The following is a 15,776-nucleotide window of genomic DNA, read 5'->3' on the forward strand; positions in this document are numbered from 1 at the left end:
TAGAAGCAAGCCTAAGCTATCGGCCGAGCTTTCATAATTCATAAGAAGGCTCCGTGTTGGTTATTGGGGAGCTGCCTGGAGGCACAGGAAAAGTTCGACTACATACCTGTTCTCAAACCCCATCTACTTCAGAAGCCTCGGAACTGCCCACCTTGTCACTCAGGCCCCGCTTCAGATTAGCATTGATCGTTCAGAATACTGTTTGTTCTGTGCGTAGTAAAACTTACCTTCCCTCTGCTTTTACAGAGAAGGCAGTGAAGCACAGAGAGGTTAAGAAACTTGCTCAAAGCCACACAGGGAAATAAGTAGTATTGCTGAGGTTCAACCCCGACCGTCCAGAGCCATACTTCAACCACCTGCAAGCTGACGTTGAGTAGAAGAGAAACCGGAAACAGCACTCAGGCAGAGCAGAGGCAGGCAGATCCCTATGAGTTCTAGGGCAGCCTGGTCTACATAGCTAGTTCTAGGCCAGCTACGGGGTGAAACAGTGTCTCAAGAAAAAAAAAAAAAAAGATATTGGAAACATGAGTCAGCCGAAGTCCAAAGTCAAACTTCTAGTAAGTGGTGAGGCCAACTTCCCCAGTCCCCTCATCCTCCCCCCACCCCCCCACAAGCTTCCAGGACAGGACTGAGAATGGAGCCAAGGAAGCTGGACTGTGTCTATGTGTGTGTGGTATGTCGACTCGTGTCAATCCGAGGTGGGAGACCACAGTCTGAAGGCATCTAGATTTCTGTGTGCGTGTGTGTGTGCACATGTGCTTTCCAGCCACTGCTGGACCAAAGCCTCCAAGATAAACATCGTATCCGATGCTGCTGTGTCCCCAGAGCCCATCACAGTGCCTGGCACGAAGCAGATAGCCAGGCAAGAGAAGGAAGGGAAGAGGGATGTTAATCCAAATAGCCATTCATGCACCAGATCCGCGTCACAGCCCGATGCCCTTTAAGCTCATGAATTTCTAATTAATCTTGGATTTACAATTTCATATCTTCCGAACGCACCATTTGACCTTCGGTATATTTATTGTCCTCACAGACGTGGGTAATGCCACAGCAAAAAATCTTGAGCAGTGGAGACCTGGTGTGTAAACCCTCCGACACAGCACGCACATCCGATCAAACCAACAATGACCAATGGGATATCGGCAAGGGAGCAACATCTCTAAAGCTCGGAAGTAAAGGAAAGCACCAACAAACAAACTGGACACAGGTGGGCCCTGAGAAGCCTTGCCTTGGAACAGGGCACTTTCTAGAAGCTCCTGAAGAATGCGGTGACACCACACACACACACACACACACACACACACACACACACACACACACACACACACACGTATGTCTTTCTGAAAAGATGATTTATCGCAGTTGGGACAGTCTCAAGAGCTCTGCAGCCAGAACCACCCTGCTGGAGTCTTTGCTTGCCTGTTGGAGAGACTGGCTTCCTGCCAGACACCGAGAGAGACAGAGAGATGGAAAGAGACAGAGACAGAGACAGAGACAGAGAACCCTGAGAGAACCGCTCCTGCGGATGGGGTGAGAGAGAGAAGGAGAGAGTTGTGAACCTCTACCTGCTGGGGCAAAGTCAGTTGCTGTCCTGCTAGTCCCTTGTTCCAACTACTGATTTTTTTAAGAAATTGAACTAAAGCAGCTCTTCTGCGATATTTTTTTATAGAAAAGCAGCAACAATTGGGTGGTGGTAGCACATGCCTTTGATCCGCAGCACTCCAGGGGCAGAGGCAGGAAGATATCTGTGAGTTCAAGGCCAGCCTGGTCTGCCTAGGGAGTCTCAGGCCAGCTAGGGTTATGGAAAGAGACCCTGTCTCCAAAACAAAGAAAAAAGAGTTTAGGGAAAATGAGGAAGAAAGGCCACAGCAGACTGTCCACGTGCCTGGGGCTTCTATTTAAGACTGTCCCACTGCCCTGGGACTGGAAAAGGGTGGGAAGGCATCAGCTCTGCTCAACTGGGGCCTCAGGTCTGAGGGGAGGGGTTTGCCTTGGGCAGGGGAGCCCTGGGGTTCAATTTCCAACACCATAGACACAAGAAAAAGATTGTCTTCTTCCATTGAAATAGACCTAAACGATCTCTAGTTCCACATTCTCTCCTCGCATCAAAGTGTTTTATACAGCATCTGATGAACGTGCAGCCTGCCTCTGAGTGCCGCCATACCCAGCACAGAAGGACGAGGAAAAAGGGTCTTCGAATAATGTGAATATCGGGCACCAGGTTGATTTTGTCTGTCTTTCTTTCAAGTTTATTTATTTTATATGTAGAGTGCATGTCTGTACACCACACATGTGCCTGGTACCTGTGGAAACAGAAAAGGGTGTCAGATCCCCAGGAACCGGAGTTATAGACGGTTGTGAGCTGCCATGTGGGTGCTGGAAGCCGAGCCAGGGTCCTCTATGGGAGCAGCCAGTGATCTTAACCGCTCAGCCTAGCTGTATGTGGTTTTTCTTTTAAAATGATCTTGCACTGTAGAGTGAGGCTCATAAGGAATCACAGAAAGAGAAAGGGGGAACATCGCGTGCTTTCCAATACCTTTTCTAACTGAAGTTCTCTAGGTAATATATTTAAATTTGGCTACTGGCTGTATAAACACAGAAAGGTAAATAGTGTCATTCCATTTTCTTGAGAAAAATATAAATTCTGTGTAACTACAGGCCAGAGGCAGATTACTCGGGGCAAGAGGGTTAGAGGCTTTTGTTTACCTTTTGTTAACACCTGTCACAATCTGCTGGGAAGGTAGAAAAGCATGGCTGATTATCCGGATTCGTGGCAATCTCTAACTCCAGCTTTCAGAGACCTCAGGCTTGAATGAGATGGTGTTGGCAGGGAGCTAACAAATGACTCTGTAAACGGAGCAGACAGCGTTGATTGATGGCGGTTTACAATGAAGCATGAGTAAAGAGAAAGTATTTTCTTCCCCTCAATTGAATCGTAGGTCCACAGTGTCTCTTCCCCAAGGAAACCAGAGGAAAAGCCAGGCCCGTGTTCACGGACAAGCTGGAGTAACTCGGGAAGTGTGTGCTCTCTTGCTGTGTGTAGGGTGGACAGAGGAAAAGCCAGGCCCGTGTTCACGGACAAGCTGGCGTAACTCGGGAAGTGTGTGCTCTCTTGCTGTGTGTAGTTGGACACCCTGTGTGGCATTCTACAAGGACCGTTAAGTGTGAAGGGATGGAGTGGTTCTGAAGGCGCAGTGTACAAGTGATCGAGTTGGCTGTGAACTTAGCAGGGGAGCCAGCTTGGTCTGCAGCCCCTCAGCTTCCATCTCCCCTTCAGGGAGTGACACAATAATCTCTTTGGTGGGTGTGAACTACCTAGTGAGTTACACACCTGTCCTGTGGAAGAGAAGGGCACTTTGAAACATGCCGTGTTTCCTGAGTCTTGAACTAAAAGCATCAACGTTTGCATGCAAAGAAATACAGAGGGCTGGAGAGACGGCTCCACAGCGAAGAGCACTGGCTGCTCTTCCAGAGGACCTGGGTTCAGGTCCCACCACCCACAGAACAGCGCACAACTGCTCTGTAACTCCAGTTCCAGGGGACCTAACACCCTCTTTAGTCCTCTGGGGTTTCCTGCATGCATGTGGTAGGCACATGTGCACCTGTACACACACACACACACACACACACACACACACACACACACACACACACACTCACACACACTCACACACACACACACACACACACTCACACACACGATAGATGATAGGTAGATAGATAGATAGATAGATAGATAGATAGATAGATAGATGATAGATAGATGATAGACAGACAGACAGATAATCTGCAGAAGAAATAGATAAACATGGACTGTTTTAGTCAAGCTGGGGCCATCTGATGCTTTTCTTTCTTTCTTTCTTTTTTTTTTGTTATTAAGGATGGGGTCCAGTTTCTTCAGTATACTATCTTACATTGTGCTACACATAGGCCTCTGCTGCTTTTGGGTACATCGTTATTGAGTAATAAATGCCCTGAATCTGGAGGCTCCAATGCCAGCCATCAAAACTCAGGAGCACACAGCACAGGGCAAGTGCTGACCTGTACCACAGACAGGATGATCAACCTGTAGGTGAAATATCTAGCTAAATCAGACACTTACTGAGAATTTCTCACTTTTTGTCTTCAGTGTTTAAATGATTATGCAACAGTTGACATGCTATTATATATTTTTTAAATAAAAATAATACATAATAAGCTGGGCAGTGGTGGTGCACACCTTTATCCCAGCACTCAGGAGGCAGAGCCAGGAGGATCTCTGTGAGTTCGAGGCCATCCAGGTCTACAGAGCAAGATCCAGGACAGGCACCAAAACTACACAGAGAAACCCTGTCTCGAAAAACCAAAAGAAAAAAAAAAAGAAAAAGAAAAAACAAACAAACAAAAGATAATATCTATTTAGGCTCAAAGAACCAGATTATTTCCCACTGTTTAAATGAATGACTCCGTGGGACTAGATTTGGGCCTGTTCTCACCTTAGACACTTTTTCTCAAACCTAACTGGTTAGAAACATTTTGTGAAAAATAACTTACTATCCAGAGAGCTCTCCTGTTTGCCAGATAAGAAATCCTGTTCCGCCATCCCAGCAGGCAGGGCTGTTTAAGTTACTAGATAACAAAGTTATTATTGATTCTTTCTTTTTTTTTTTTTTAACTCTTCCTGAAGTCCCAGGGGAGTTTGTCAGACTAAGAATGATTTTTGTTTAAAAAAAAGAAGAAGGAGGAGGAGGAGGAGGAGGACTCCTAGTTGTGTAGTTACCTGGCCTGTGACAGATGGGAGCCCAGAGTTTCCTCACTGCCCTTTACTCAGGAGTAGGAGAACAGAAAGTAAATAAGCCAGAACCCAGAGCACTCCTCCTAATCTGGATTTCTCAGCGTTGGGCCCCAGCACTTGGAAAGCAAATGGCGGCTCCTCCTGGACTCCCCTGTTAGCCTGATGTTGTTAACCAGTTTACCATTCCCTTATCACATGTTCATGTGGGCAGAATTAAGTGGAATTAGCCAACAAATTATATAAAATTCATTTACCTTTAAAGGAAGCTGTGTGGTCACGGTTAGAAGGGAGAGAGTGTTGCATTAAGACACAAGTTAATGGTCCTGCCTGGAGATGGATCAATATGACTTGGTTTTATTGCCTGGCTTTAATTGTACTTAGGTTGAGCTGCCGTGTCGCTCGGCTCAACTTCCCTGAGCCCACCTGAGAGAACATTAGCATCCCAAGGAGAGTCTCGCTGCTGTTTCTAAAATGGGAGCCCAGTAACCCTTCCCAAATCCTTAGCTACCTGCAGAAATAACAGATATAAAGGGGAGAGAGGGAACTGTGTCAGTGTTCACCCACTGGGACCTGTCAGGGTTTGTAGGTGTGCCGTCCATGCAGATTCAAATGACAGCTCTTGGACCCCTCCGCTTCTCCTGAATTAGGCATTTTCTAACTTCATAACAACCTCATGATGGAGAGTATTTTCTCATCATTTAAATTAAGTAAAATTTAGTCTAAGTGACTGTTGTTCTTGTTCTGTGTGTGTGTGTGTGTGTGTGTGGTGCGCGTGCGCGTGCATTGGTGTTTGGTCATGGGTGTCTCCTGGAATTGGAATTACAGACAGTTGTGAGCTTCCATGTGGATGCCGAGAATTGAACCCAGGTCCTCAGGGAGAGCAGTCTGTGCTCTTAACCACCAAGCCATCTCTCCAGCCCCTGTTCTTGTTCTTGAAGCATAGTGTGCCTGTGAATGAGCTTGTAAGGGTTTAAAATGCAGATTCCCAGGGCTAGGGATGCATCTCAGTGGTAGAACACTTACTTTGCATATACAAGACCCTGGTTTTGACCTCCATCACAAAAAAAAAAAAGAAAAAAAAGAAAAAGTTAAACCAAAAGCTAGGGTACTGACTCCTGAGTGTAGCTCCAGCTCTCTGGAGAGGGAGGCAGGAAGATCAGGAGTTCAAAACCAATGTCAGCTGCCTAGTGAGTTCAAGATCAGTCTTTGCTGATTGAGAGCTCCTCTAAAAATATGTATTTGAGTACCTACTCTATAATAAGCTAGGATATTGTCAAGGCAGCCAGATTGGATTCTAAAGGCTCATCATGGTCTTGAGAGGGGGATCAGTGGTTAAGAGCCCTGGCTGCTCTTGCAAAGGACTCAGGTTCAGTTCTCAGCACCTACATGGCAGCTCACAACCGTCCGTAACTCCAGTTCCAAAGGATCTGTCCTCCCCATACCCCGCTTCTGACCTCCAGCACCTGGCATGCACGTAGTACACACACACATACATACATACATGCAGGCAAATCACTCATACGCATCAAAATAAGTAAATCGTGTGTGTGTGTGTGTGTGTGTGTGTGTGTGTGTGTGTGTGTGTGTATCTGTGTGTGGGTATGTGCATGTGAGTGCAGGTGCTTGTAGAGGCCAGAAGAAGGCATGGGCCCCTGAAGCAGGAGTTATAGGCAGTTGTGAGCTTCATACAGGGAGCCGGAAACCAAACCCAGGTCCTCTGCAAACATCGTAGCATGGACTCTCACTTCTAAGCCATCTTTCAGCCCCCAGAATACATTTCTACTACTGAGTTTTCACTCCTCAAAAGCAAGCACACAGCAAGGATTCCATAGACAATCAATAAATAGCACTGAAACCAATAAAAACCATTCAAAATACGGGAGGTTGCAGGAGGGACCCGGCAGCGTGGAGCACAACAGAAACTTGGAAGAAAAGAGAGGTCGCCTGCCCGGAGTAGGTGTGGGGAGGGGAAGAAGGCAGAGGGGATCACGTTAATGGAAGCGTGCTCTGGAGGACTTAGATCAGGCGGGGAGCTTGCGGGGAAGCAAGCTAGAGGGGTCAGTGTTCAGCTTCTAGGGGAGGCCACGGAGTTGGGGGCAGGGACAGGGCCACAGCTGGTGGTGAAGGCTCTGGAGTCTGATTTCCTCCTGTGGCTTTTCTTTCTGCTTCCTAGTGAACCGAAGGTCACAGAAGAATGAAACCTAAAAGGATGGAACTGGCTGGTGGTGGTTCACTCCTGAAGAGGACACATGTAGCCAGCCACAGTGCTGGGACCTCCAGAGTCCTCGTCGTCGTCGTACCCCCCCCACCCCGCCCTTACTGCTTCTTCTTGAACACTAGAGCTAGAGGGATGCATTGTAAGACAGCTGTGCAGTGGCCATCCTCTTTTAAGCTGCATTTCTGTGCTGGCTGCTATTATGTCGATGAGACACAAGTTAGAGTCATTTGGGAAGAGGGAACTTCAGCTGAGAAAATGCCCCCACCAGACTGGCCTAAGGGCGGGCCTGTGGCGCTTTTCTTGACTGATGATTGTTGTGGGCAGTACCATCGCTGGGCTGGTGGTCCTGGGTTCTGTAAGAAAGCAGGCTGAGCAAGCCATGAGGAGCAAGCCAGTAAGCAGTTCCTCTGTGCCTGTGATCTGAGAGGCATGCGAAGGAAAGAGAAAACCCTTTTCTTCCCAAGTTGCCTTTGGTCATCGTGTTGAATTATCTGGAAAATAATTCCCAGTTTCCACTTTTTGCCACTAGAACTGTTTTGCCCCAGAAATCAACTGATCACATCTTGGACCCCGTCCTTGCTTCCAGGTCCCTCCTCCTGCCTGTGCTCCAGACGCTGAGTCTGGATTGGGTCCCTGAGCAAAATCTCCTAGGCCACTAACGTCCATGCTACCTCTGGCAAGTCAAAAATCAATTATGAAGTAGCACTCCCATTAAATATACAGTGTTTGCTTTGCTGGGTTTTCTCAACTCAGGGCATAATTTCGTCTTAACTTTTTTTCTTTTTCTTTTCTCGAGACAAGGTTTCTCTGTGTAACAGTCCTGGCTGCCCTGGCCTCAAACTCACAGAGATTCACCTGCCTCTGCTGGGATTAAAGTCGTGCACCACCACTGCCCGGCTCATTTTACTTTTTAACAGTAATTGATTTTGAAATGAATATGGTCTTAAAAATTAAATGTCATGTAAATGTATCTTTGCTGAGAATCCCGAACACACACACACACACACACACACACACACACACACACACACACACACACGGACACACATGCACACAAACTGGGATACAATGGCTTAATTCCTGTCATCTACCCCAAACCAGTCTTTGGTGTGCCTGTAAAACCACTGAAGAAGCTAGCCAGGGCGGAACCAAGAGTCTTGGCACAAGCAGAGGGTAAAAAGAGCAGGTAGGGATCCCAGTGTCAGCAAGGATTATCAGGACGTCCTGCTAATAAAAGACTTTTTCACTGTCCACACTATAATTGGTTTACAGCCTTTTTTGTTGATTTATCCATAAGAGCTGCTGTTAAATGGCTCGGGAAGGCTCTTGCCTAATGGCTGGGTATCTCTGAGGCCTGCTGGAGGCGGAGGAGGCACAGGCGGGCCGGGGATGCCGAGCGGAAACGCGTTTCACCTGTAATGGACTGGGGAGCCAGAGAGGCAGAGAAACGCTGAGTGATCTTGCTCGCTGGAGGTTCTACTGTTTGCAAGCAAGCAACCATTAACCAGTCAAAAACACCAGAGAGACTTCGGCCTACCCAAGAGTCATACCTAATGGCTATTGGATCTTTGTTTCTTGAGTCCCTTTTTAAGGAAGGAGATGAGAAAACATTAGTTGTGAAATCAAGAATGTGCCACAAACACACGCGGGCGGGGGAGGGAGAGTCCGTCCCTCGCGTTTTTGCTCAGCCTGGGGGAACTATTTGTTTGACCTTGTTTTCTGCCAGGAGACACTTTTCTTTTTGCAAGGCCCAGCAAAAATATTAAATGGGAACAAACGAAGCATCGAGATGGAAGCCAATTTACCGAAATGCACGCAATTAGGACCAGAAGTGTTAAGTAAACACTCCGGGGGTGACGGGTGAGGCCGAGGGGGCGGGGAGGGCAGGGAGAGAACAGCGAGGATCTAGCTCTGGGGGGTTGCCCAGGTGAGGTGGGGTAACCGTGAGGGAAGGTGCCTATCTTGGTCCCAAGCTCGAGACCCGCACATAACCGCATCACCAAGTCAACCCGCACGGCTGCGGCAGATTATCTTCGAGGGTCAACACCCCGTGGCCGCGCCACCCCCTCTGGCCCTGTCCTTCCGATCGATGTGACCACTCGCGGTCAAGGAGATAGCATCGAGTCCCAGGCCGCCACCCTGAACAATGGACTCATTGAGGCGGGCCTGTAGAGATTAGGTGCGCGGCGCCCGGGCCTTTCACTCCCAGGCCCCCCGATGGCCACAGGTGGCCCTTTTCCCTGAAGAAATCAGAGACACTCTCCCCTCTGGCCCGGCTTCCCTCAGTGAGAACCCGGGCAGGAGCCTGGGACTATGGAGGGTCCAGGCTCGCACATCAGCCCTGGGCAGCCCGCAAGCAAATAAAATCCTAGGAGGGAAAGAAATTTCAGAGTTCAAAACTCTCATAATTTTTTTTGCCTTTAATAGTTGTTGTTCAGAATAGCCCACTCCATCTGAATGCATTTAGGAAAAAAATATTAAAACGCTGCAAAAGTCTAAACATGCGTGTATGGTTTGGTTGAGTCGGACCGCAGTGATTTATTTCCTCTTGATTGCGCATGCCTCTTGCCTTCTTTTACAGGGGCTCTCGGCAAAGATGCAAAGAGATTCCAAAATCTTTCAGTGTCCTTGGAGGGCCAGGACTCAGTGAGTCAGCAACCTCTGTCACATACACTCCAGAGAATGAACACCATGGCCACTGGGTCCTTGCCAGCAGGGACACACACACACACACACACACACACACACACACACACACACACACACACAAGTGACCATGTTAAAGGCAGGTCCCTGGAGTATCTGACAGGTGGAAACCAGGCACGGGCATCCTTGAACACGCAGTGTTTTAATTTCGTTTTCTAGGAACCCAATCATCTCCTTGCCAGGTTGCCCTGTTTCAACAACAGAGTGGGTTTTCTCTGCGGGTAGATTGATTCTACCAGGGTCTCCAACAGATATCTGCCAGGGATCTGAAAACCTTGTTTCAACCCCTTGTCCAACCTCTCAACCACAAAGGCGACACTTTCCTTTGCCTTTGGCACATTTGGGAAGCTATGCTCTGAGTTACTCAAATAGATTCCAATTCCTAAAATTAAATTTAATAACAATAGCCTTCAACTTAAAATTAAGCCACTGCGAATTTTTTTTCAAAGTTAAGAGTCTGCAGGCTAGAACATAAATACAGATGAAAATAAAACAAATAAGGGAATAGTTTCAGCAATAAAACAAAAACAACAGTTTCTGGTTTATAAAGCTGGATTCTGCAAGCATTTCTTAAAAACTCGTATTCTTCACCAGGCAGTGGTGGCCCACGCATTCAATCCCAGCACTCGAGAGGCAGATGCAGGCGAATCTCTGTGAGTTTGAGCCTGGTCTACAGAGTGAGTTCTAGGACAGACTCCAAAGCTACACAGAGAAACCCTGTCTCAAAAAACCAAAAAGAAAACAAACAAACAAAAACCTCTGTTCTTCAGCAGTTGAGATGTGTAATCTTAACGTTTCGCAAATCATATTATTGAGCTGATATTTACCTATATTATTAAAAATACAGGAAAATTAAAAGTTGGGAGTGGTGCCTTACACCTGCAATCCCAGAACTGAGGAGGTGACAGCTTGCGGGAGTTTGAGGCCAACCTGGACTACATAGTGAGTTGCAGCCCGGCCAGGGCTACAAAATTAGACCCTGTCTTAAACAAAACAAAGCAAACAAAATCAATCAAAACAAACAAAAGCCCGGAGGGGGGTGGGGGATGTGAACATTTAAAGAAAGCGCGACGGAAGGAAGCGGTTCTGTAAAAGAATAAACGTTCCGGTATTTTTGCGCGCCGGGCTCTGGAGACCTCCGCCTGCTGTAGACGGAGGAGGGTTCGGCCGACCGAGAGAGAGAATTGAAATAAATGCAGGTGTTCGCGGGCACCTGGGCCTCCTTCTTAAGGCAGTCCGCCGGGCCAATAGTGGCTCCAGGCTGAGCCACGTGGGGTGCCTCTGAGCCTATGGCACGGCGGCCGGCTTGTCTGTCCCCCGCCAGCCCCTGGTTCCCCCGGAGAGCAGTGGAGAACTGTCAAAGCGATCTGGGGTGGCGTTGGGAGCCGGCGGCGAGCGGCACAGCGCCAAGGCCTGGCTTGTAGATCCCTACCCGGGGCTGCTGGCCCCCAAGTGCCCGCTGCCACCATGAACGGTGAGGAGCAGTACTACGCGGCCACGCAGCTCTACAAGGACCCGTGCGCGTACCAGAGGGGCCCGGTGCCAGAGTTCAGCGCTACCCCGCCTGCGTGCCTGTACATGGGCCGCCAGCCCCCACCTCCGCCGCCACCCCAGTTCGCAGGCGCGCTGGGAACGCTGGAGCAGGGAAGTCCCCCGGACATCTCCCCCTACGAAGTGCCCCCGCTCGCCGAAGACCCCGCCGTGGCGCACCTCCACCACCACCTCCCAGCTCAGCTCGGGCTCGCCCACCCGCCCTCTGGGCCTTTCCCCAATGGAACAGAGCCTGCGGGCCTGGAAGAACCCAGCCGCGCTCAGCTCCCTTTCCCCTGGATGAAATCCACCAAAGCTCACTCCTGGAAGGGCCAGTGGGCAGGTAAGTCTGGCGCTTTCTCCCTTTCTCTTCTCCAAGTGTGGACCCAGCTGCCACTATCTTCAAGCGCTCCCCTGGGCCTTTTCCCAGATCCTCTCCAACCCGCAGGGCTAAAGCAGGCTTAGCATAAACTCCGGGGAGGCCAACGGGTCCATTCATCTGGAACCCTCTTCTCCTCCTCCCTCCTTGCGGGTGTCCTAAGCCTTTCTTCACCTGCGAGCCGGCTCCCACGCCCAGAAAGCCGAGGCCTACCCAGGCTCGGAGCTTCTGAACTCTGGATCCTTCTGCAGCCGGGGGATCTGGAAGCCGAAGACTCCCAGGGAGTGGGCACCCAGTTAAGCAAGATGTCTCTGACCTAGGCTGGAACCTCTTCGAAGCCTCAGGCCCCTTCGCTGACCGGCCCTGTCCTGGTGGCTTTATTAAAGAAAACGGGCCTCCTAGAGGCACCGAGTAGAAACAGAAAAGCAGGAAGGAAAAGGAAAATTGATCCCTCCGGGCCTGCCCAGGGTACGGAGGCCCTGGAGTAGGGTAAGGGGTGGGAGTGAACAGGGACAGGCTGAGGGGCTCACCGAAAGGCGGCTCCCGAGCATGGCAGCCGGGGAGAGGCGTCTGGGGTGCCAGTTCTTGGACCAACCAAGTGTTTGAAGGGTCTTCTCGCGCTGTGTCCCAGGAAGCAGACATGCAGGAGGAGGGTCTTCTTGCAATCTGGCTCAGTGAAGCAGGACCCCCGGGTTTCCTTAGCTCTGGGCGCCGCCTGCTTTGTGCTAGGTCTTTCCTGGCAGCGGAGAGAGACGAAGCAGAGCAAAGCCCCAGGTCCCTTCCCCGCCGGATGCTGGCAGCGAATTTGCGTGGGGCCTGTGCCCGCCACCGCTGCACAATGTTATCTCTTCCGGGCTGCAGCCACTTCTGGTCACACCTGTACTGCAAATAGCTACTTTTTCTTTGGCCTTCCGACTGTCTGTCAGGAACCCAGGGGTTACGAAGCTGGCGTTGGCATCCCCTGAGAATTCCCAGCGTCCTGCCTTCAGGGCCTGTTTAAGAAGCCCTGACACTGCCCCCCAGGAGCACCCAAGCAAAGCTCTTGAGAGGGTCTGGAGTAGCAAGGCTCACCAAGGTCCCAGGGGCACCTCTCGCTAACTCACTTTCTCGCTGAGGCGAAATTCCTGATTTAAGAGAAGGGCTCACACTCTTGCTGGGGGCGGCCGTCCCTCACCTCTGACCAATTCCAAGCAGCTGGAGCAGGTAGATGCTGCAGAGGTGTCTCAAGGCCAAGGCCAAAGGTCGCTGAGACCCGGTTCTTGGGACTGCCTGAAGATGGCCCCTCCACCCAGGGGGCTCTCAGTCCGTAGATTCTTGCCAGGGATTCCGTCCTTCGGGGCTCCCTCCCTCAGAGCCCTGGCGACTCTTTCTGGCTATCCGCTCCTGCGCTGGACTGGCGTGCCAAGAAACCAGGGAGTAAATTCTGAGGGAAGGGCGACAGCTTTTCCTGTGTTTGGGGAGCACTTTGGAGACACCTTTGGACCGCAAAATTCGGGCCTTTCTGACCCCCTGCATGCCCGACTCTGGCCGCCTCTCTTCTCCGGGTGGAGGCCTGCCGGGCGCTCCCGCGTCTCCACTTTGGAAGCACTTCCAAGTTTAGCGAGCCCACCGGCGCGTGCTTAGTGGGTTTTCACCACCCTCGGAGAGGGCGCAATGACCCAAGGGCTCATCGTAGCAATACCAGTACTAATGGCGACAGCTACCTGAAAATAATTGGACCTAACAGAACTTCATCACTGGCCCGTTCTACTCTGAGTCCCAGAGAAGGTCACCCTGGGGAGCTGTGAGCATTTTCTCACCAGCAGATTCCAACTTTAGCTTCCGTTAGCTGGACACAGATCCCCATGGCTTTTTCCACTAGGACTCGGCAAAGCGGGCGGCTGAGGGCAGCGGCCGGAAGAACCGGTGAGTTACGTTTATGAAACCGTGGTTGGCCTTTTTAAATGTTTCATTAAGAGTAAATCTCTGCTCTCTCCTCTTCCGGGCAAGGCCTGAGTGGTTTTCAGGCCTTCCTGGGGAGAAGAACTGCTTTCCAAAGAGTGGTCCTAGGGGGTCTCACCTCAGCTTCCGGTGCCTCCTCTTGGCCTGGGGAAAACCCGGGAGCAGATTCCATCCAGGAAATTAATTCCTTGCCTTCAACGCGCTCCCGCCCCTCGCCTCTGTCCTGAGTCAAGTTGGATTCAGCTTCTTCGTTGAGCTTTGGTGGAGAACCCTAACCAGTGTCCACAGTCCGGGCATTTGGGTGGCCAGGAAGGACCCAGACCTGGGAACGCTCAGTTTGTATCGCTGTTTTCCTGGCGACTTGGTCTTGTTGCTTGCTTTAGACGAGGCTTGGAGCTGGGTCTGACAGTCCTTTGGCGATCCATCCCTTCTCCGGAATCGCTCTCAGTTCAGTTTGGACCCGGCCTCTGCCAATATCGGTGGTACAACGCACAGTGGGGAATGAACTGTCTCCTGCTAAGGGTGACCTTCCCCAAAACAGTATTTCTTCTTCTCAGAGGCAGGGCACTAAAATTAGAGTAACAATTATCTCTCAAGTTGGAGCTAATTACAATACAGCCATATTTTAAAAACAATATACGGGCCCAGGGAGATGGCTCAGTGTGTAAAGAAATGTTTCCTTTGCCAGCCTGAAGACCTTAGTTCAATCCATGGAACCTCAGATTAAAAAAAAAAAAAAAGAACCAAAAGTTGTCCTCCTGCCTCCGATGTGTGTTACAGCGTTCCCACCTACGTATCCTACACATGAAAATAATGAATATTTAAATAAATAATGACACATATTCAAAGATGTAACAAAATGTGCCCACAACTTAATGAGCAGCCCAATCTTTCAAACTGCGATCTGCATCCATTCGTGAGTTATAAATTCATTTTAAAAAGTGTTTTTGAGACAGGATCTCATTATGTTGCTGTGGCTGGCCTGGAACTAGCTAGGGAGACCAGGCTGGCCTGCATTTGCCTGCCCCTGCCTCTGCCTCCTGTATGCTGGAATTAAAGACTGCGCCATGACGCCGATCTTGTTAAAATAATTTAGTGTGCTGAATTTAGCATTGTTTTAACGAAACAGTGAATGAAGTGGAAAATTAGCATTGTGTGTGGTAAAAGTTTAGTCTAGAAATGTTAATCGGTTACATAGACCCCTATAAAGACGGGATAGTAATCTAAACCCCATTTCATACAGTCAGACTGCACTGGGTCAACGTCAGAAAGTTTGTTTAAAATCCTGTGTTTAAGGCATATTATTGCCTTAGTAGAACGGAACCAATCAAAGTGTCTATGTGCATTCTAACCATTTTATCATCCATGAAATGAACCACTTTTGAAACCACTGGTTGGCAGACCCAAGCGTGGTATTGGAGGTGAGAGCCGGAGAGCGGTTGTGGCCTAGGAGAAAGGGCTGGGTGGACTGGGGTGCATTGTGGGGCAGCCACGGTGGGCTCTGGAGCGAGGGGCTGCGGTTGGACTGACCGCTCCCGATCAGGGCCGTTCCTGGGCTAGGGATGAAATATTTGGGCTGCGTGGGGCCCGGGGGACCGCACTGACCGACTGTGTCGCCCACAGGCGGTGCGTACGCAGTGGAGCCCGAGGAGAACAAGCGGACCCGTACAGCCTACACGCGGGCGCAGCTGCTGGAGCTGGAGAAGGAATTCTTGTTTAACAAATACATATCCCGGCCTCGCCGGGTGGAGCTGGCGGTGATGCTGAACTTGACTGAGAGACACATCAAAATCTGGTTCCAGAACCGTCGCATGAAGTGGAAGAAGGAGGAGGACAAGAAGCGAGGGAGCGGGACCGCGAGCGGGGGCGGTGGGGGCGGCGAGCCGGAGCAGGATAGCGCGGTGACCTCGGGAGAGGAGCTGCTGGCCTTGCCGCCGCCGCCACCTCCCGGGGGTGCTGTGCCCCCGGGCGTCCCCGCTGCTGCGGCCAGGGAGGGCCGCCTGCCTCCGGGCCTTAGCGCGTCACCACAGCCCTCCAGCATCGCGCCTCTGCGGCCGCAGGAACCCCGGTGAGAAGGGCAGGCTGAGGGTGAGCGGGTCCAGGACCCGGAGTATGGACGTGCGTGCATGCGTGCGTGCGTGCGTGCGTGCGTGCGCGTGGGCAGCCGGAGAGGGGGGGAATGGTGAGCCTTAGCCTGGACGCCACGCAAGTGCATTCTTGAGGGCGCA

At 50.6% G+C, this 15,776-nt stretch overlaps 1 protein-coding gene across 1 annotated transcript; it reads left to right on the forward strand.

Annotated features, from left to right (window-relative positions):
* The first annotated feature begins 11,165 nt into the window (after window positions 1–11,165).
* Window positions 11,166–15,620, forward strand: Pdx1 (pancreatic and duodenal homeobox 1). Its single transcript, XM_052754718.1, has 2 exons — window positions 11,166–11,571; window positions 15,172–15,620. Exons 1-2 carry the CDS (start codon window positions 11,166–11,168, stop codon window positions 15,618–15,620), a joined length of 855 nt encoding a protein of 284 aa, XP_052610678.1.
* The last annotated feature ends 156 nt before the right edge of the window (window positions 15,621–15,776 follow it).

This window comes from Peromyscus californicus, unplaced genomic scaffold, assembly GCF_007827085.1.
Source record: "Peromyscus californicus insignis strain IS unplaced genomic scaffold, ASM782708v3 Scaffold_2__1_contigs__length_46816999, whole genome shotgun sequence".
Lineage (NCBI taxonomy): Eukaryota > Metazoa > Chordata > Mammalia > Rodentia > Cricetidae > Peromyscus > Peromyscus californicus.